This window comes from Ostrinia furnacalis, unplaced genomic scaffold (genome assembly GCF_004193835.3).
Source record: "Ostrinia furnacalis isolate ACB-3 unplaced genomic scaffold, ASM419383v2 OfSCF2600, whole genome shotgun sequence".
Classification (NCBI taxonomy): domain Eukaryota; kingdom Metazoa; phylum Arthropoda; class Insecta; order Lepidoptera; family Crambidae; genus Ostrinia; species Ostrinia furnacalis.
The window spans coordinates 907,452-928,880 of record NW_021132839.1 but is presented as its reverse complement, the minus strand read 5'-3'; the positions used below and the strand labels follow the sequence as shown (position 1 = coordinate 928,880).

At 38.8% G+C, this 21,429-nt stretch overlaps 1 protein-coding gene across 1 annotated transcript in view; it reads left to right on the top strand.

The window, feature by feature from the left end:
- LOC114355994 (orexin receptor type 1-like) overlaps positions 1 to 21,429 on the top strand; it is a 49,859-nt gene that overhangs the window by 10,778 nt on the left and 17,652 nt on the right. The window contains exons 4-5 of the mRNA XM_028309067.1: positions 7,488 to 7,600; positions 17,947 to 18,046. Coding sequence (XP_028164868.1) covers positions 7,488 to 7,600; positions 17,947 to 18,046 — 213 coding nt within the window. The remainder of the gene's footprint in view (positions 1 to 7,487; positions 7,601 to 17,946; positions 18,047 to 21,429) is intronic.

The window sequence follows — 21,429 nt, the reverse complement described above, 5'->3', positions numbered from 1 at the left end:
CCCTTTTTTCCTGGATCTCACTATTTTTGTACCTTTCATCTTATTCAGTCTAGTGGGCCAGGTAATGGTGAAAAGGTTATAGACAGAATTATCTACATTCGGATTTACGAGTATAATATTAGTGCGGATGGATTTGTTGATAGAAATGAAGAGGAATAGTTCATTTCATTTTCATTTGGGTCTCAATGGCAGAATTTATTGGCCATAAAATAAAATTATTGTGATTGTGTGGTGGAATAGTTACAATAATGTTGGCTTGGTCGCAGATTCGTTTAAATAAAAACATTTGAGGTATTTTTGTTTGTATTGAATTTTGCACTAAATAAAAACAATCTCAATAAATATTTAAGTTTGTTTCCTTCCTTTTTGAGAGAGGCGAAGTAATTTTATACAAGGAAATTTATTGTGTCCAATCTATATACAACGTGTCCCAAAATTCAAGGATAAGCCGGCGCCGCAAGGTGGACCTAGTCATGACTGCTTTAGGAAAAATAAGAAAAAAAATCCATCTCAATTATTTTTTAAGTTACACAATAAATTATGAAATTCGTCGAAAATTGACACCCCTTATGATATTTTACATTACCACGACTACAATTTTTCAAATACTTCAGTTTTTTTGTTTGTATCAGCAACTTAAGTAGTGCTGCTGTCCACCCCAATTCTTAAAACCCTCAGAATCCTTGCAGTTTTTACACAAAAGTGTATCAAAATATGATATTTCCTTAAAATTTTAAACGATTTTTACTTACATTCCACTTTGACTCGTCGTTTTGTAAAAAAAACAGTATGAACACTACTGCGGCAAGTTTTTCATAAAGTTGACGCAACTATCCAAGATTCCGAAATGGTATAATACACTAAGAAAACTAATCGCAAAAAAGATATGCGTACCATTTTTACAAGCATTTCGCTTGTAAGTTAGTATGAGATAAATCTTGCAACTGAATTTAAAACCAGTTCTCCTTAACCAATTGAGCTGAAATTTGGTATACTTGTGTAAGTACGATGACAATGCAATATTATGGTACCATTGAGCTGGATGGAGTATGGAGGTGGCCATAGGAACTCTTAACGAAACGGCGGAATTACATCTAGTTTGGGTTCGTTGGACTTGTCTTTTCGAGCACTTTAGTGCTAGATGATGTTCAGGGTCCTGATGATGAAGTCAAGAGGTGGCAGGAGCTGGCCATAGGAACTCCTAAACGAAACGGCGGAAGCTTATCGAGTTTGGGTTCGTTGGATTTGTCTTCCCGAGCACTTAGGCCATGAGATTGAGAAACAACTAAAAAGCTTAAAATAAAGTTGTAATAAAAAAAACTTATTTAAAAACAAGCTTGACTTCGTTTGAAAATTATAATTGACTTCATCATCAGGACCCTGGACATCATCTAGCACTAAAGTGCTCGAAAAGACAAATCCAACGAACCCAAACTCGATAAGCTTCCGCCGTTTCGTTTAGGAGTTCCTATGGCCAGCTCCTGCCACCTCTTGACTTCATCATCAGGACCCTGAACATCGTCTAGCACTAAAGTGCTCGAAAAGACAAGTCCAACGAACCCAAACTAGATGTAATTCCGCCGTTTCGTTAAGAGTTCCTATGGCCACCTCCATACTCCATCCAGCTCAATGGTACCATAATATTGCATTGTCATCGTACTTACACAAGTATACCAAATTTCAGCTCAATTGGTTAAGGAGAACTGGTTTTAAATTCAGTTGCAAGATTTATCTCATACTAACTTACAAGCGAAATGCTTGTAAAAATGGTACGCATATCTTTTTTGCGACTAGTTTTCTTAGAGTATTATACCATTTCGGAATCTTGGATAGTTGCGTCAACTTTATAAAAAACTTGCCGCAGTAGTGTTCATACTGTTTTTTTACAAAACGACGAGTCAAAGTGGAGTGTAAGTAAAAATCGTTTAAAATTTTAAGGAAATATCATATTTTGATTCACTTTTGTGTAAAAACTGCAAGGATTCTGAGGGTTTTAAGAATTGGGGTGGACAGCAGCACTACTTAAGTTGCCGATACAAACAAAAAAACTGAAGTATTTGAAAAATTGTAGTCGTGGTAATGTAAAATATCACAAGGGGTGTCAATTTTTGACGAATTTCATAATTTATTGTGTAACTTAAAAAATAATTGAGATAGATTTTTTTTCTTATTTTTCCTAAAGCAGTCATGACTAGGTCCACCCTGCGGCGCCGGCTTATCCTTGAATTTTGGGACACGTTGTATATAAAAATGAAACCCGTTTTCCGTTGTCACGACATAACATGAAAACGGCTTGACCGATTTGGCTCATTTTTTTTTTGTAGTTTTCTAATACTCTGTACAAGGTTTTTACGGAAAAAAATTAAAGAAAATCTCTACGCTAAGGCGGTACGAAGTTCGCCGGGTCAGCTAGTTTACAATATTATGTGGCTACAGAATAACTTATGGGTTCACTACACGTGTGTTCAAGTTCGTCCAAAGTGGATTTTACGCTCGAAATCATTAATTTGTTTTGAACTCAAATGTACCTACATGCCTTACCCATTTCTGTTTGATTAACTAAATGAATGAGGCTAAGGTCGGCTCCATACGTTGGCCCCAATTTTGGACCCACATCTAGAAATATTGGCCCGAATGTTGGGATAATATCAGGAGGCTACCAAAACTGTGCGGCATACCCAAGGGCGTCGTGACGCAATCGAAATAAATGTAGAGAAAGAGATGACAGTTGTATTTCTAAACTTGAGAAGCTATAATAGAGAAACACGGGTCACAACGTGACATTTTGATTTGTGTTACTGTACTAACGGCTTGACCACTATCTGCTTGTGACCACGGCTGCAACAAGCAGCCGAAAAGTCAAGCACAGTCAGTACCTACATAAAATACCGCGTTGAGACCCGTGTTTCTCTATTTTTGGTGAATTGGAACGCGAAAGATTAAAATCTTATTAGAAGCTATGTTAAAAAATCAAGTATATCATTCTCATTAGTAGCTAGGCAAAGTCCTAGTAGAGCGTTACAGTAAAAAAAAAGTTCAAGCATCCTTATCCTAGATTTTAAACTTTCGCGTTCCATTTCAATTAAAATAGCCCGCCCGAACGGACGACGCCGCGAACCGCCAATCTGCTTGTGACCACGGCTGCAGCATCGCAGCCGAAACGTCAAGCCGTGAGTACATAATGTAACTCATTAATAAACGTCGCGTTAAGACCCGTGTCTTACTATTTTAATCCTTATTCTAGATCCACACGTTGGATGAGTTGGACCAATATTGGGGCCAAAGTGTGACACTGGCCTAAATATGAGTAGGAAGTCATTAGACGCAGCCGAAAATGATCATTATCGCCCAACTGAAACAAGGCACTTCCTTGTGAAATCAAAACGCTATTCCTTCGTACAGTCAGCGTTAATATGACAACTCATTATAATTTGGGGCCCCTGTTAGCTTGGATTATGTCTTGTGAAACGTAACAGGTAGACAGATCGAATTCACAGAAATCAGAATCCCTACTAATAATTATAAATGCGGAAGTCACTCTGTCTGTTTTTGACGCTTTCACGCCTAAACCACTGAACCTATTTTGATGTTTGGCATAAAGACAGTTTGAGTCCCGGGAAAGAACATAGGATAGTTTTTATCCCGGTTTCTATACAGGCACGCACGCGATAAAGTTTTTCTGTGAGAGGCTAAATTAAACATGGGAAAAGCTGCGGGTAAAAGCTATTATAAATATTACAAATGAAGAGAGAAACCGTTTCAGTTTTATTGTTATGATTCAATCTCGGAATCCTGAAAGTCTTTAAATAGACTTCGGACGCAGGTCGGCCGTAGTAAGGACAATCTGTTTAAGTGGGGATTCTTGGATGGCTCAAACTTGGAGCGCAAGTGTGGTTTTGTTCCCCAGTCGACGAAACACATGATGTCGTGCCCTGCGTGCCCAAACAACTGCACGCAGGATGATTTAATGAAGGCTACTGACAACGCGACTCTTGTGGCGGAGTTTTGGGCTGACACTGTGTAGGTTTGTTGTCGACACAACAAGAAGATACAGGTAACTTAAAAAAGTACATTCTGTGTTTTTATTATTATTTAGGCAGTTAAATACTGCACAGTATTTAGTACACCATTTTCTTTATTTTTTCCATCATACACAAGAATACGCGTGCGTGAGTCAATGTTCGCTCGTATGTGAGGCCTTGTCGAATAGTAATCCTGTAGGGGGCCATCGTGCGTGTTTTGTTTTCGATGTAAACTCGCGGAGATGAACAGGCCTGCCAATAAATACTAGCATTCACAATTAATACCTTACTTGAAATTATGAAAAGCCAGTATTGCCAATAACTTCCTTACAAATACGAAAATCATCTTATACCTAAAATCCTGATTTTTTAAGGTTCCTATAAAAGTAAAATAAAGGAAGGTCCGGAAATGAAATTCTTTGATCTTGAAAAATAAAAAATATCCTTTGGATAAAAATCAATCTTTAAATTGACAGTCCTTGAAGATATAATATCCGATATTAATCGGAAATTTTATCTTAAAATCTTTCATTTTTGTAATACTAGAATCTATGTTTATGATAAACAAAGCTCTCAAGTCAATAGGTGTAGGGTGCACCAGCTCTGTGATTGGTTCGTGTGTCACGCTATGCGTCCTCGCGCACTGTGAGACCTCATAGTAATGTTTGTGAATACGGGCGAAAGTCGCCAAGCTGTCGCAGTCGCGTGTCGCCAAATGTGCGCCTACGCATAGTGTTAGCTTTTACCTGAAGCTTCGACCGCCTGAAATTAAGTTTTTCATAATTATAACGGCCGACATGACACTATCCTAAGTGCCACTTGTGGTCTAAACTGAATAAATATTTTTTGATTTTGATTTTTGATTTTGACTTGTCGTTGTAATAACTCAATATCGATATATTATGTTATTTTAATTTGTACACAAAAATACTATTACGTTTCATCAAAATCCCTTTAGTACTTTTGCGTGAAAGACTAAAGGTCATAGCAGACTTATCAACTTGTAAAGGGATCAACACCGTATCACCTTTCGCGAGCTGTCATCACCGTTCGCGAGCTGTCATCACCGTTCGCGAGCTGTCATCACCGTTCGCGCGCTGTCATCATGTTTATGTTTCGCAGGTGAGTCAACTGCGAGGCGAAGCGTTTAGTAAAAGTAAAAGCAAAAGCGTAGGACAACATCCGCAAGGTCCTAAGTGTCATAACCGGACACTGTATGCTAAACAAGCACCTACACAACATAGGTGTTACAGACAGCCCACTGTGCAGGGGGTGCATGGAGGCAGAGGAAACACCGCAGCATGTGCTCATGGAGTGCAGTAGCGTGGAAGAACAACGGGCTCAATTTCTTCGATCACCATCGTCGCTACAGGAGGCCTGCAGCAGCCTAGACGGGCTGCTCGCCTTCTGGGGGGATCTGGGGTGGTTGGAGTAGGAAGATAAACCACAAATCGCGCACAATGGCCCAATCATGGGGCTAAGTGCGGTATTCGATTGCCCTACAAAACTAACTAACTAACTAAGTAAAAGCGTCACATCTAAACAATTACGGATAAATGTGCGTTGCAGTATGGAGTTTCATACAAAGAATACTGACCGCCTGGAGTTGGTCGGTGACGATCCCTTCCCGGGTTGATAAATGTGTTTCGTCCTTTAATCATGGATTGTACGTAAACAAATTAGTGGAGAACAACGTAATGGCGTATAATTCCACGCATTAACGGTTCACAAAAGCTTTTGATTAAAAATAGATTTGTGTTTAGAGCAAACGTATACTTCAAAACCTATACTTCAAAATCTTTACATTGCAGTGAATCTGTGCAAAATAATGTTAAATATTTGTATTAGCTTGAAACTTCGATAGTGTATAAGTATTAATAATGAATCTGAAGAGTTTGTTTGTTTGAACGCGCTAATCTCAGGAACTACTGGTCCGATTTGTAAAATTATCTTTGTGAGATAGCCTAGTCATTGAGGAAGGCTTTGCTATATAACATCATCCTATAGCCAATATAGGCGGAGCAGTAAAGAAAAATGTTGCAAAAACGGGAAATATTATGCAACTATTTTCACGCGTACGAAGTCGGGAACACAGCTAATGTCAAATATTTGTATTAGGTTAAAACTATCTAAATAAAATATGTATTCTGAATGAAAACATCTCGTTACTAAAATAAACGGATTGCCGAAAATACAGCGGACTGTACAACACTTTTCCTTGATGAAAATGTAAATATTTGCGGCAGGGTTCGGCTGGTCCCTTCATTTGGGGTAAAACTCGCAGGTAGTTGTTGTAATTCAAACAATGGACACGAGTGACCACAGAAAACAACAAAAACGTTTATTGCACAAAGAATTCTTTGTTTGTTTGACCTATCTTAAAGGACGTCACATTTATCAACCTGGAAAGGGATCGTTACCATATCAACTCGAGCCGGTCAGTACCTATTCTTTGTATGAAACTTCATACTGCAATGCACACTTATCCGCACCGTAACATAAACGCCTCGCCTCGCGGTTGACAGCGCGCGGAAGACGATGACAGCTCGCGAAAGACGATGACAGCTCGCGAAAGGCGATACGGTGTTGATCCCTTTCCGAGTTGATCAGTCTGCTGTGAGCTTTAATTTAGAAATAGACCCGGCGCGGAGGCAATGCTATATATTTTTTTTATTTACTACGGGGAAGAAAGTTTCAACTGGAATCCTCAACCACAGAAGGAAATGGCTATCTTACCTCCCACTGTCAAAACACATCATCATCATCATCATCTAAGCCACAGGACATCCACTGCTGAACATAGGCCTCCCTCAATACTTTCCATGTTGCCCGGTTGGTAGCGGCCTGCGTCCAGCGCCTTCCTGCTTTAAACATTTATGATGTCGTCGGTCCACCTTGTGGGTGGACGTCCCACGCTGCGTTTTCCGGTACGCGGCCTCCACTCCAGAACCTTGCTGTCCCATCGGCCGTCAGTTCTGCGTACTATGTGCCCTGCCCATTGCCACTTCAACTTGCTAATCCTTCGGACTGTCAAAACACAACAATGCTTTTTACCATGGTTGTTATTGCGACAGAATTAGGTTTATTTAACTCCCTGAATCCTAATTGACATCGCTTCATAGCGATAGGCCCGCCTAAATCCTACCGTCTCTTGTGTATATACCCTACAAAAAAGGCAATTTAGGCGGGCGAGATGCTATATTCTTTCATTTCCTGTCCTATGTGGTGCACAATACAGTGTTTTATCTATCACTATCTACCGCCCGCGACTTCGTACGCGTGGACCCTGTTTTACCCCCATAAGGGTTGAATTTTGCAAAGTCCCGTCTTAGTGAGCACCTACATTCTAAAAGGACAAAATTTGCGACTCCTAGCACTTGTAGTTTCTGAGATTTCGTGATGAGTGAGTCAGTCAGTGACCTTTCGCTTTTGTAAATATAGATTTAATTATTATTATTGTTGCAGAATCCCATTAACTCTGATGACAGTGGCGTACTACCAGATCGTCATGGTTCTCTGGAAGAACAAGAAGATACCTGGTCAAGCTGAAACGATCAAGCTGGCACCTGCAGAGCAGAGTAAGTGTGACCTTCCATATAAACATCAAAGATAATAAAATATGATTAGGCGGAGAGTAACGATTAAGCCAAAGCTAAGGTGGAAGTGAACTTCACCCAGAATTCTAGATGCGCTGGATAACGGCTTATGTAAAGTACGAACTCGACATGTCCTCACTACCACTGAATGGAACATTGAACTCCTCCTATGTTTTTCTGATTAATTTCGTTGCGGGCTTGAACCCGACTTTTCCCAAGGACAAACTTGACCTTCACTGGTTCGGGTTTTATTGGCAGTCAAGCTGTAGATCCTGTCTACACAAGAGTTGCAGCGGTGGGAACGAGAGGTGGGAATAGTCCCGTGCCACTGTCTTGATTCAAGACACACGTCCTTTTAAGTCAGCCAATTAGTCTCAACTCTGTCTATCTTCTCTTCTGTCTCCTTTCGAGATTCTACAATCTTATATTATTCTATGGTTTTTAGCACAATACAGGTACCAGCGTCTCCTTTTTATATCGGTTTGTAAGCTACACAAAGTAAATAACTAAAATAAACAATACTTGTTGAAAACTCGAATCTATTTTACATTTCTAAGAAAGTGTTTATTAACACCTGTTAAACGGTTTATTTATTTCAAAGAAACAATTAATTTAAAAAGAGGCTTTCCAGAATTCCAATCAAACCTTGTCTAAATTCCAGTAATTTAACTTTTGGAATGGAATGTAAATTCCAAACCTAATTTTCTGAATAGTAAACTGGAGATCGCCTTAAGGCGTCTATAATAATAACTTTGTACATTTTAAAGCCTGTAAACCTTTGAAAAAGAGGCTGACAATAGTGACTGAGTTTCTTGCGCTGCTTCTTCTCAGCACTGGCCCATTTATTGTCCTGAAGCAGTGGTAGGGTTAATACTGGGACGTGTAAAAGTGCTTTTTTTAAGCCTATTTACAGAAATAAATGAGTTTTATTTTGGTAAATTCAAAACTATTTTCAAGTACATAGAAGATACATTCATATGGGATTAGTGAGCTGACCACGCAAAATCGATTAAACCACATAGTTCAATCCCCTTCGACTGTCGAACTGTAGTTATACAGGGTGACTTTGCAATCAGTAGGTATCCAAATTTTTAGGAGCGACTCAGAATCAGTAACTTAATCGATTTCCGTAAAGAAAACTTTTTTTTTTCATATTTAATTATTGTTATCCGCTGCGTGCGGTTTCAAAATTGAAGGGGTGAGTGGACAAAGGTGTTATCTGACAAAACTGAAGAATCGACTTTTTTGCATTAACATAGGTTTTAAGTGATGATAAAATCGACTAATGAGCTCAAAACACGCAATTTTGTTACGTGTCAAACCTTAACAAAGGTATTATCTGACAAGCATTCATACATTTCAGGATTCAAATGTGGTATGAGCAGATTAACACTTTCAAACACTCATAACTCATTTTGTTAGTTAAGACCTTTGTCCACTCACCCCTTCAATTGGCACACGTGGATAATTTACTTCGTTCATGGAAAAATACGCACACATAAGTAACTGCAAAGCTTAATAAACATAATGGTGCGCGAAAATAAGCCTTAAACTTTTAAACTTAAGATATGGGCACCCGCGAATTAGATGTTCAATATTTTTTTGCGCAAAATACTACGATTAAAAATAATTTAGATATTGTTAGATTGTTCATAGATCTTATTAAACAATTTTGTATACTGTTTACAAAATCACCCTGTATAAAAGTATTGTAGTGAACTCACTCCCAAAGTCCCAACACAAGCATACATAACATAGCTACAGGGGTAGGGACATCGCAAATTACTTGTAATACAAACAAAGAACTTTACTCGTAGTCAATAGACTGTCGTCTGCGGTATTTCCGGACCAATATAACCTACAATATTTCAAGAAGATTCGTATTACTTAAGGCTTCCACAGACCAAACGCGGCTCAGAAGCAGTGCGGGTCAGTTGCAGCGCGGCAGTAGGCACACTGAAGGCAGCGGCAGTTTCAAAGCAGTTGCAACGCGGGCGGTTGTAAAAAAATACAATATTCGTAAACCGATTTCAACGCGCTGCGCTGCACTACTACCGCCCTGCCTCCGGAGTCATGCTAATATGGCCGCCATAGTAATACAACAGCGCGGGCCCGCGCTCGCGCGCCGCTTCTGTTCCGCTCCCGCGCCGCCTGGTTTGTCGTTCGGCAGTTGCGGGGCGCGCGGCGCGTAGCGGTTGGAGCGCGGGCCCGCGTTCAAATTTGGTGTGACACTTTAAGGAGTTTCTTGTATTACAACTTGCGCGGGCCCACATTCAAACTGCGCTGCTACTGCCCCGCGTTTGGTCTGCCGAAGCCTTTATACTTACCTTAAAGGCCGACAACTCCCCTGGGGCTGCGAGTGTCTGTGGGCGGTGGCTAATTACTCTCAGGTGATCCGTCTGCTCGATTACCTCCTGTCCCTACTAGATTAACGCCCGTATTAACAAACATTACTATGAGTTCTCACAGTGCGCGTGGACACACGAAACAATCATAGAGCTCTATTCAACGCTGTGCGTTCGATTCACAAACGTACAGCGTTTTGCTGTATGTTTGTTCGTTCGAATATGGGCGTAATACTTATTACATATTTTGGTAGCAAAATAACACAAAAAACAACGACATATTATTAAGATGCCATAGTGTTGTTTAAGTATTACCTCTCATACATATTCATTGTAGATTATAACGAAATAGTTCTGCCGTAGGCGTCGTTTTCGCCCGTGTGTAAAAACGTAACAGTTTCAGTAAAATATGGCCGTAAAACTAATATTATAAGAAAAACAGTGATTGCATACAATATGCGCTCGGCTTTCTTTGCCTAGATTAAAGATGTTTTTGAGAACTACTTATTCATACATTTTAACCTATGGTCCAAGAAGAATTTGATAATGATTAAATGTGTAAGTTAATAATTATTTACACATTTAATCATTATCGTAAGACTTTTTGTGTATGTTTCATAAATGGTATTGAAAAGCTTAATTATTAGACTTCAAGTTTAAAATATCATTTAGTTTTGCTAATACAGCTACTATCCCAACTTCCCAACTAATATTATAAATGCGAAAGTAACTCTGTCTGTCTGTCTGTTACGCTTTCCCGCTTAAACCTCGCAACCGATTTTGATGAAATTTGGCATAGAGATAGTTTGAGTCCCGGGAAAGAACATAGGATAGTTTTTATCCCGGTTTTTGAAACAGGGACGCGCGCGATAAAGTTTTTCTGTGACAGACAAAATTCCACGCGGGCGAAGCCGCGGGCGGAAAGCTAGTAATATTATAAATGCAAAAGTTTGGATGTCTGGATGTTTGTTACTCTTTCACGCAAAAACTACTGAACGTATTTTGATGAAACTTTACAGCATTATTGTTTATAACCCAGAATAACATATAGGCTATAATTTATAACGATCTGTGACAAACAAAATTTCACGCTTATGAAGCCGCGGGCAAAAGCTAGTTTATTATAATGAAATCAGATGTTTACAGTAAATTAATAAAACAAGAGAAGTAATGATCAAAAATAACTGTTGAAGTTCGTGGAAATAAACTGAGCCCATTTCTATTTTAACTTATCTTAAATATATTTTTTATCATTTTCTCGGATTTTGGTCATTGAAAGAACTTAAGATATCTTTTGAGCAAACGATTTTAGGTTCTGTTTGTAGATTACTTAGCTTTTAGTCTATTCGTATAGTCACGAATACTTTTTTATAAAAGCGAAAGGTCACTGACTCACTAGCTCATCACGAAATCTCAGAAACTACAAGTGCTAGGAGTCTTAAATTTTGCATGGGAGTTCCATTTAGAACGTAGGTGCTCACTAAGACGGGATTTTGCAAAATGCAACCCCTAAGGGGGCAAACGGAATCCAAAGTCACGGGCGGTCGCTAGTTATGTTATACAATAAAAATAACCTGAGTTATTTATTCTAACATCAGCTAAGTAACAACAAACAGAAAATTAAATGTTAGTGCTTTAATGGTTTAATGGTTTTTTGACTGATTTACTCGTATGTTACTACTAACCTAGATTTTAAGTATAATATTGTTACTAACACAACTCTGTTCTGATATCATATCATAATGGTCTGAAATAAACGTATTACTATTATTATTATTATTATTTAATAAAAGTAACTTAACAGTAACATTTTTCTTCTTTTTTTGACCGGTTATAGAAATCCTTGGGGGAGGCCTTTGTCCAGCAGTGGACGTCATTTGGCTGCAAACGAAAAAGCAGACAGTATGACATAAAACCAGACAGTTATTTTACTGTTACTTTCGACTATATCTATGTCTAGCGGTTAAGTCAGTCAGTGCCGAGTATGCGAGTGGCACTGGAAGATGTTTTTGAGATGTCAAACGTCAGCGAGACTTCAGATGTTTCAAATGGCAATGCCAGATTTTGTATGGAAGGTGGCGTCTTTTTTTTTTTCGCGCGGCCATCGACCAAACTTTTTGATTACAAAATAGTGTAATAAACCAAACTTACTATGGCATGTATACCTCTAAACTCAGTCTGAACTGAGTTACGAGCATTAGAAGTTTAATGATTTTCATACTAGATTTGCTTTTTGCGCGCAAGTTTTGTTAGAAATTTCAACAAAATATTGCGCTATTTTTTATTGCGCTGATTCTGCTGCATACTGATGTCTGGAGCCTTTAATGGATGGTATTGTTTGTTTACACATACAATGTCATTATTTTGTTGCAATTTCTTACAAAACTTGCGCGCAAACAGCAAATCTAGTATGAAAATCATCAAACTTCTGATGCTCGTAACTCAGTTCAGACTGAGTTTAGAGGTATACATGTCATAGTAAGTTTGGTTTATTACACTATTTTGTAATAAAAACACAAGGATTGGTCGATGGCCGCGTGAAAAAAAAAGACGCCAATTTCCGGCATTGTCTTTTGTATAATAATTATGTCAATGTCACCCCTTGCGTACCTTAAACTAGATTGGCCACATTCTCCGAAGGGATCCCGATCACATCCCCAAGCAGGCTCTGGATTGGAACCCCCAAGGAAAACGCAAACGTGGTCGCCCCAAGCAAACTTGGCGGCGCAGTGTGGCAGACGAGGCGAAGAAGATCGGCAAGACTTGGAGCGAAATCAAACGCGAAGCTCAAGACCGAACGCGATGGAGGACGGTTGTGGACGCCCTCCGCCCCATCTAGGGGACATAGGACCATAAGTCACCCCTTGCGTGCCCCTCCCATACCTCAGGTACTGACTTAGTTAAGAGCTCCTTATAGTTCGTAGATTTTCTAACTTGGGACACAGGCAGGTAAATATGTAATCCATCAATGTTTTACGCCTGGTCTACAATTCTAGACTGATTTACAGCCGTCTATTTTTCAGTGTTTCACTTTTACCGCATGATGGATTCGCCACTTAGCAAATGCAGGTTATTTCTAAACAAACGTCTGTTTTTAGATTGTTTAGCACTATTCTCGTTCGTTCGTTTCAGCCGAAAGATGTCCACTGCTGGACCAACACTATACACTTTAACATTATTCCCACTTTTAGTTCCCACGCTGCAACTCTTGTTTCCCACTTCTAGTTCCTACACTGAGACTTATTCTCATATTTACAAACGATACTTGCTTAAATGAAGCAGCAAATCGAACGCACAACGTTGAATAGAGCTCTGTGATTGGTTCGTGTGACACCCTGTGCGTCCACGCGCACTGTGAGACCTCATAGTAATGTTTGTGAATACGGGAGTTATACCTATAGCTAGGATCTTCGTTTTCAGCCAAATGACGTCCACTGCTGGACAAAGGCCTCCCCCAAGGTTTTCCACAATGAACGGTCCTGCGCTGCCCGCATCCAGGCTCTTCTCGCGACCTTCACCAGATCGTCGGTCCACCTAGTAGGAGGCCTGCCCACGCTACGTCTTCCAGCCCGTGGTCGCCACTCGAGAACTTTCCTGCCCCAACGGCCATCGTCTCTACGAGCTATGTGCCCCGCCCACTGCCACTTGATTTTAGCAATTCTGCGAGCTAGGATTTAGGATCTAGTTTGGCCGAAAAATGAACCTAAAGGTAGAGTTTCGTTCGCCGCTTTTTCTCAGCACCAGCCGATATGGGTTATTAGCCTGGATTACTAATGTTTGGCCAAAAAACGTTTCCCAAATTATCACATCGCAAACAACGTTTCGCAAATTTTCATTTGGCAAATTCTCATTTGGCAAAACAACTTATTGCAAACTTTTAATTCGCAAATGTCGTTTTTGGCATATTATTGTTTAGCAAATTATTGTTTGGCAAAGTATGTTTTGCCAAATGTTTCATTTGGCAAAAATATTTCACGATAAACTATTTACAAAACAATTTGATTGGTGCATAGAATGGAATACAAATTAGCTTGTGGTTATTTTTTTTAGTGGGTAGTTAATATAAATTTTTTTCTAAATAAATTTTCATATCTCATTCTTTTTATCGAAATTACCAAATGATTCATTAACAATAGAGATGATTCTAGCGCTCGGCGGCCGCTGCCGCGGCACGCTTCGCTCGCCTTCGCGCATTAAGGGTCACTGTTCTAACCTAACCTAACCTACTATTTTCTACAATACCTACTTTTTGCAACCATACTATTTTCTGCAATTTCTCTGTTTTACATAAAATTACTGTGAAAACCATGACCATGTGCCTTATGCTTTGATTTGTGGGTAACGGTGGGTACTCGTTAGTATGTGAGGTGTCAATTTGACCAAGCAAATTATTTGGGATATAATATTTGGCAAAATAAAACATTTGCTATATAAACATTTGCCAAGTAAAATTTGGCCAAATGTTAATTTGACCAAATGAATTAGTTGCGAAAAGTACAGTTGCTAAAAGTTTATTTGGGAAATGAAACTTTGGCGATAAGTTGTTTGCGAAGTGAAATTTGGCGAAAAGTAATTTGGCCAAACGGAAGGATACCTATTAGCCTATTATTATTATAGCCTATTATTATGTGTATGTCTATTATATTTATTTGTATTATTATGTTATTTATTTTATGTAATCTTTGTTATTTCCATGCTTTCTATCCAGTCGACTGCTCTAACGACAAGGGTGGGCAGTCGTTGAGATGACAGCGCGAAAATCGTCGGCATCCACTAATTATGACCCTTATGTACCACTATATTGACAAAGTTCTCCGTCTTCGTACGCGATATTGGAAATTTGGCATCTACTATCGGCAGAATGACATTAGGAATCTTCTGGCTTTGATATTCAATTTTCAACTGTATTACCTTGACAATCGTTCAAAATTGATTTACTAAAAATTATTTGACAGACGATTTCTACTGTCGACAAATGCATTTGAATTACCCCACTTATGTAAGTAGGTATATTATCCAAAATTTTAATTTTTTGCACTGCCTTACTCTTTCTGCATGACCCGTGGATGACTGGCAGAGAATGCCATCCGACATTAAGTCCGCCACAGTGCATTGTTTAGATGTGTGCTAAAGTTTAAATAAATAAATAAATATTATCTGACCTTAAGGTCAAAGCACAGTCAATGACCCCAATGAAAGGGATCGTCACCTTATAATATCGCCTTATGCCGCGAGGCGAGGGATTTACGTTACGGTGCGGATAAGTTACGGAGTTTCATACAAAGAATACTGACCGCCTCGAGTTGATACGGTTACGATCCGTTTCCGGGTTGAAAGTATTTAGTGTGCTTCGTCCTATCAGGTTTCGAGCTACGTATCTGACCTTTATTTGTACCTTTAAAGGTTACTAGCTTTCCGCCCGCGGCTTCGCCCGCGTGGAATTTTGTCTGTCACAGAAAAACTTTATCGCGCGCGTCCCTGTTTCAATAACCGGGATAAAAACTATCCTATGTTCTTTCCCGGGACTCAAACTATCTCTATGCCAAATTTCATCAAAATCGGTTGCGAGGTTTAAGCGGGAAAGCGTAACAGACAGACAGACAGACAGACAGAGTTACTTTCGCATTTATAATATTAGTTGGGAATAGTTGGGAATTAGTTGGGATGAAATATTAATAGCGCACTGTATTAAGTTTCCTTCCAAATTCCCGAGAATCCAACCCAGGAAACTTCTTGCACTCAACTGGCTTCGGGTATTTATACCAGGTATACAGGGTGGATATTTGAAATGCCACCTAGAGGGAAAGTACTCTTAATACTGTAGATAGAAAATTTTACTCAAAGAAAACATTCCTTTATTTTTGAAAAGAAATAGAACTGCATTCAAAGATTTCCAAAAATTTGCTTGCCACACCTGGGAGTCGAACTAACTAAAATCTGTTAAAAATTACACCCTGTATTTTTATTGCATCGATCGTTAGGGTTAAGTATAAGTATGAAATCTCTCTAACAAACTTAACAAATTAAATTAAAGGAAAACCATGAAATTTTAAATTATTTTAATTAATTACAGAACATTGTGTGCTATGGTGGAGAATTTTCTAAAAATTTTCGGAAATCTTTGAATGCAGTTCTCTTTCATTTAAAAAATGAAGGAACGTTTTCTTTGAGTAAAATTTTCTATCTACAGTATTAAGAGTACTTTCCCTCCAGGTGGCATTACAATTACAAATTCCACCCTGTATACATTACAATACATGACTATAAAATTAGATATACAAGTAACACTGCAATAATTTACACTGCTGCTGTGAAATTTGGGTTCTACCATACTTATTATTATTCTGTGGTTCTACTTAGATGTGTTTACCTTAGTATAGACTAGCGGCCGCCCGCGACTTCGTACGCGTGGATCCCGTTTTACCCCCTTCATCTATCTTACGCGTTTAAGATTTTTTCATACAAATGTTTTTCCCGCTAACTCCCGTTCCCGTGGGAATTTTGCGATATCCTGTTGTAACAAAGCTTTAAGTTTACTAAGGTACCTGCATGCCAAATTTCAAGCGTCTAACTTAAGCGGTTTAGATTTTTCATACAAAAGTATTTTCCCGTTAATTTCCGTTCCCGTGGGAATTCCTAAGTATACTATAACCTGCCCAGGAGTATGAAGAACAATTGTACCAAGTTTCGTTAAAATCCGTGGAGTAGTTTTTGTTTCTATAAGGAACATACAGACAGACAGACAGACAGACAGACAAAAATTTTACTGATTGCATTTTTGGCATCAGTATCGGTCACTAATCACCCCCTGATAGTTATTTTGAAAATATATTTCATGTACAGAATTGACCTCTCTACAGATTTATTATAAGTATAGATTTCATCCACGAAGACGCGCTCCACCATTCTTCCGCTAATGTTTGAGTGTTATCGGTAAACGCTAAATTATCCATGAGTACAACGCACACTACAATAATGACACTCTGATTGCTCGGATCAAACTCCCCGCGGCACGCGCTTCCCTCGAAGAAAAATTGGTGGGGCGCGTCTTAGTGGATGAAACGATCTACATACGAGTACAATTTTATTCGAGGAAGGACCCACATGATTAATCAGTCTCCCCTGTAGGAGCAGGATTTTCTCTAATTCACCCGAGGCAAATGGATGGATGGATCTACACTCCCCACGCTATCTTGACGGGTTAAGGCCAGACGTTCACATATTTTTTACAATATCCCGGAGAAAGAAAGGAAGAAGAATAAGGTTGTTTCCTGGGAAAAAAAAGAGTTTAAACTCTACACGACACGAATTTTTCACTATTTCAAACTAATGAAAACTGAAAGAGATAAAGCGCACCAAAGTTCAAAAAAGAAGCCCGTGACGCCAAGGAGTCCCTAGAAGTGTAACACTTTGTGACGTCCCGCGGAACTTAAACGCGCCAAAACTTCTTAATTTTTACTTGTTGATTGACAAATAAAAGTATACCTATCTAACATTTTTTGATAATAGGTATATTTAATTGACGGACTAAAGTTTTTTTAGGAAGCCTATTATTCCAGGAAGAAATCACAGTTTTTCGAAAAAAAAACCCGAAACATTGACTGTTGCGGCGTTCAACCTCCATAGACTGATCTATGAGGCGTTTTCGTTTTAATTATTATAAAGAAAGAAAAAATATGTATTTATTAGTGCTAAATGCGCTAAATGATACACATTGACATTACAAAGCAAAGGGCTTCTTTTGTTTTTCACTATTGTATTGAGCTGTCATGATTGTAATATTCGCTAAGACCGTAAAAAGTGTTATCATTTAATGGCATCATTATGTTCTACGAAACATTGACACCGAGCTGTCTATTACTTACTTTGATTTAATGTGGAGGATAACAAATAACTGAGCTGTGTTCTATTTTAATCGTACTATCTAGATTTACCACATTGTCAGTTTCTATTAACGTGGATTTAAAGTTATTCTTATTACAGCTCAGCTCAGATCTCGAAGGAAAGCCGCCAAGATGCTGGTGGCTGTGGTGGTAATGTTCGCAGTCTGCTACTTCCCAATCCACCTGCTTTGTATACTCCGGTAAGTCATCATTATTGAACCAAACGAGTATCATCATCATCATCATCATTTCAGCTATCATCATCATCATCACGTCCATTGCTGAACATTCTTCTTCTTCTCAGTCGGTACACTCTTGTCAGAGTGGTCGCGGTAATCATTTTGAATCACGATTCAGAGTGATGTTCCTCGTAATACGGCGCCATTCCTCGCGGACTGCAGCTTTCCGGATACTTTCGCTAACCGAGCACTTAGTTGCGGCCTTGATCTGGTCCGTCCATCTCATTGGTGATCTACCACGTGGTCTGGTGCCCTCAACATTTCTCTGCACTACGAGACGCTCTATGGAGTCATTACTGCGCTGAGATACATGGCCGAAGAAGAACTGAACTTTCTGAACGGAACTTGCTGAACATAGGCCTCCCCCAATAATTTCCATAATGACCGGTTGGTAGCGGCCTGCATCTAGCGCCTTCTTGCTAATTGTATGACATCGTCGGTCCAACTTGTGGTTAAGGCATAGGAGACTAGGCTGTGTCAAGTAATCGTTAGTGCTGGAACTTAGCCTGCAGAAAAACGAGCTCGGAGATTATATTTCTTGTTATGGCAGTAAATAATAATGTATGAAAAATATTCTTCTTAAAAGAAATAAATATGAAAGGGAATATTAATTAGGACGAAAATATTACTGGCAAATAGCTTACTGACCGTCTATTTGGTGTAAATATTTACCTTTCAAGTAGTTAACCCACTTCTAACCAGCATATAGATAGAGTTAATGTATATCAGTATTTTTCGCTACTCGCAAAACCACAGTCAATTTAATTGAATGTAAATTCTTTCACGACTTTTTTAGACTTCATTAACTAAACGTTGATTATACTAGATTCACACCATTTTCATTAACAGTTAAGTTTCTATTTTCTAACACAATCTAAACTTCATCCGAATCCAACTGCGGGTAGGAAAAGGGTCTACTATTTCGATTTAAATTTGATTACCTACCTACACAAACTTTGGAAAAGTGATCCGTTTTTCTTCATCCTGAATTTATCACGTTCGACTAGGTATACAGGGAAATCCACTAACCAAAGGACTCACTGAAAGCATTTATAGCGAACCTTCTTATGTGTATTTTTAGTTAGATGTTACTTTTTATTACTTTTTTATGTTACATTTAGGCTTTTACAACCAATTTTGTATTGAATTACATTCCCTTTAAGATATTGGCCTGTTTAAACGTAGGTAATATTAATCTAGCAATGGGATTTTAACTGTTTGCTAGTTATTTTATCCAACGTAAATAATAATAATTGTGAATAACCCGACGGATTAGCAAGCTAAAGTGGCAATGGGCACGGCACATAATACGCAGAACTAATGGCCGATGGGGCCACAAGGTTCTGGAGTGGAGGGCACGTACCGTATAACGCGGCATGGGACGTCCACACACAAGGTGGACCGCTGACCACATAAAGGCGCTGAATGCAGCCCGCTACCCACCGAGCGATGAGGGAATCATTGAGGGAAGGCTATGTTCAGCAGTGGACGTCCTATGGCTGAAATGATGATGATGATGATGAAATTGTGTTTCATCAACAGCCCTTTACAGTCCACTGCTGGACTATGAGCCTCCTCCACTATAGTGGAGGGTTTTGCCATAATCTCCACGCTTGGCAGGCGGGTTGGAGATCGCAGTTTAAAAGATTGATGTTTTTCAGAGAGCGCTGCTGCCCATTCTCTGTTTGATGTGTAGTCCCTAAGTCGCCTCTTACGACACCCGCGTATATTGATAAATCTAACCTCGTATTTGTAACAACACTCCTCCGAGACGGCCTGACTGATTTTTATGAAATTCTTTGTGTGTATATTCAGTAGAACGTAAACTATTTTTCATGTCCGATCATAACAACGTTTGCTGGGTCAAATAGTTGAGAGACGAGAGAGAATTACAATACTACTTTTAAAGTAAGAAACTTGAGTGATTGCTTTTTGCACATTTTAAAATAATAAATAACTTTATTAACACACATTATAACAATACAATACAATGGATAAATTTAAAGAAAGAGACAAATGCATGTTAACAGGGCGCCCGCTCAGTACTCAGCTCAGTACAGTAGTATTTTCGTACCCATGTTTTACGTTAATAGTATACCTACGTTTATTTAGTATAGTTTAACAATGTCAAGCAGTAGGTGAATTCCGCTATCTGAAATTCACCGGACAACGTAGCCTTAATATATCTCAATCTAAAATACTCCGTTTATCCGGGAGCTTACGAGACCTTCCGAAAAAAGCTCCTTGTCCACATAATAGCCGAGGGCGGAACTATTTTCCTTTAAGTATTACTCGTAGTCGATGATCTTTGTAAATGTACTTACAAAGACGCAACTATAATAGTAAAATAAAAGTGTATTCAGTAAAAAATCTAACTTTAACATTATCCTGGCGATAAAAGACTTTGTAAAAGTTAGAAAACGATGAACTACACGGTATGGATGAACTACATGGTGTTGTTATAATTACACAGTGAGAATAGTGTGTTATTGTTAAGGACAATAACACACTATTCTACTCTACACACCAAGCCCGGCTTCATGGTGTCGGCGGTTTTATTTCAAAAGAATCATTTCGACGACTTGTTCTTTCTATGACTTTTCACAACATGTCACAAGTCAAGGGCTTAAATCGGCGGATTTTGCGTATAGAGTGCATTACAGTTACACGTTGTGAGTTTGTTACAGTTACACAGTAGACATGGAGCATTAACGCAGAGCGACGTAGTCACGTTCCTAGCCCTCGTGTTACACGTTTTCTTTTGTGTTATCTATATACAACGTGTCCCAAAATTCAAGGATAAGCCGGCGCCGCAGGATGGACATAGTTATGACTACTTTAGGAAAAATAATAAAAAAAATCTATCTCAATTATTTTTTAAGTTACACAATAAATTATGAAATTCGTCGAAAATTGACACCCCTTATGATATTTTACATTACCACGACTACAATTTTTCAAATACTTCTGTTTTTTTGTTTGTATTGGCAACTTAAGTAGTGCTGCTGTCCACTCCAATTCTTAAAACCCTCAGAATCCTTGCAGTTTTTACACAAAAGTTAATCAAAATATGATATTTCCTTAAAATTTTGAACGATTTTTACTTTCACTCCACTTTGACTCGTCGTTTTGTAAAAAAACAGTATGAACACTACTGCGGCAAGTTTTTTATAAAGTTGACGCAACTATCCAAGATTCCAAAATGGTATAATACTCTAAGAAAACTAGTCGCAAAAAAGATATGCGTACCATTTTTACAAGCACTTCGCTTGTTAGTAGTATGGGATAAATCTTGCAACTAAATTTAAAACCAGTTCTCCTCAACCAATTGAGCTGAAATTTGG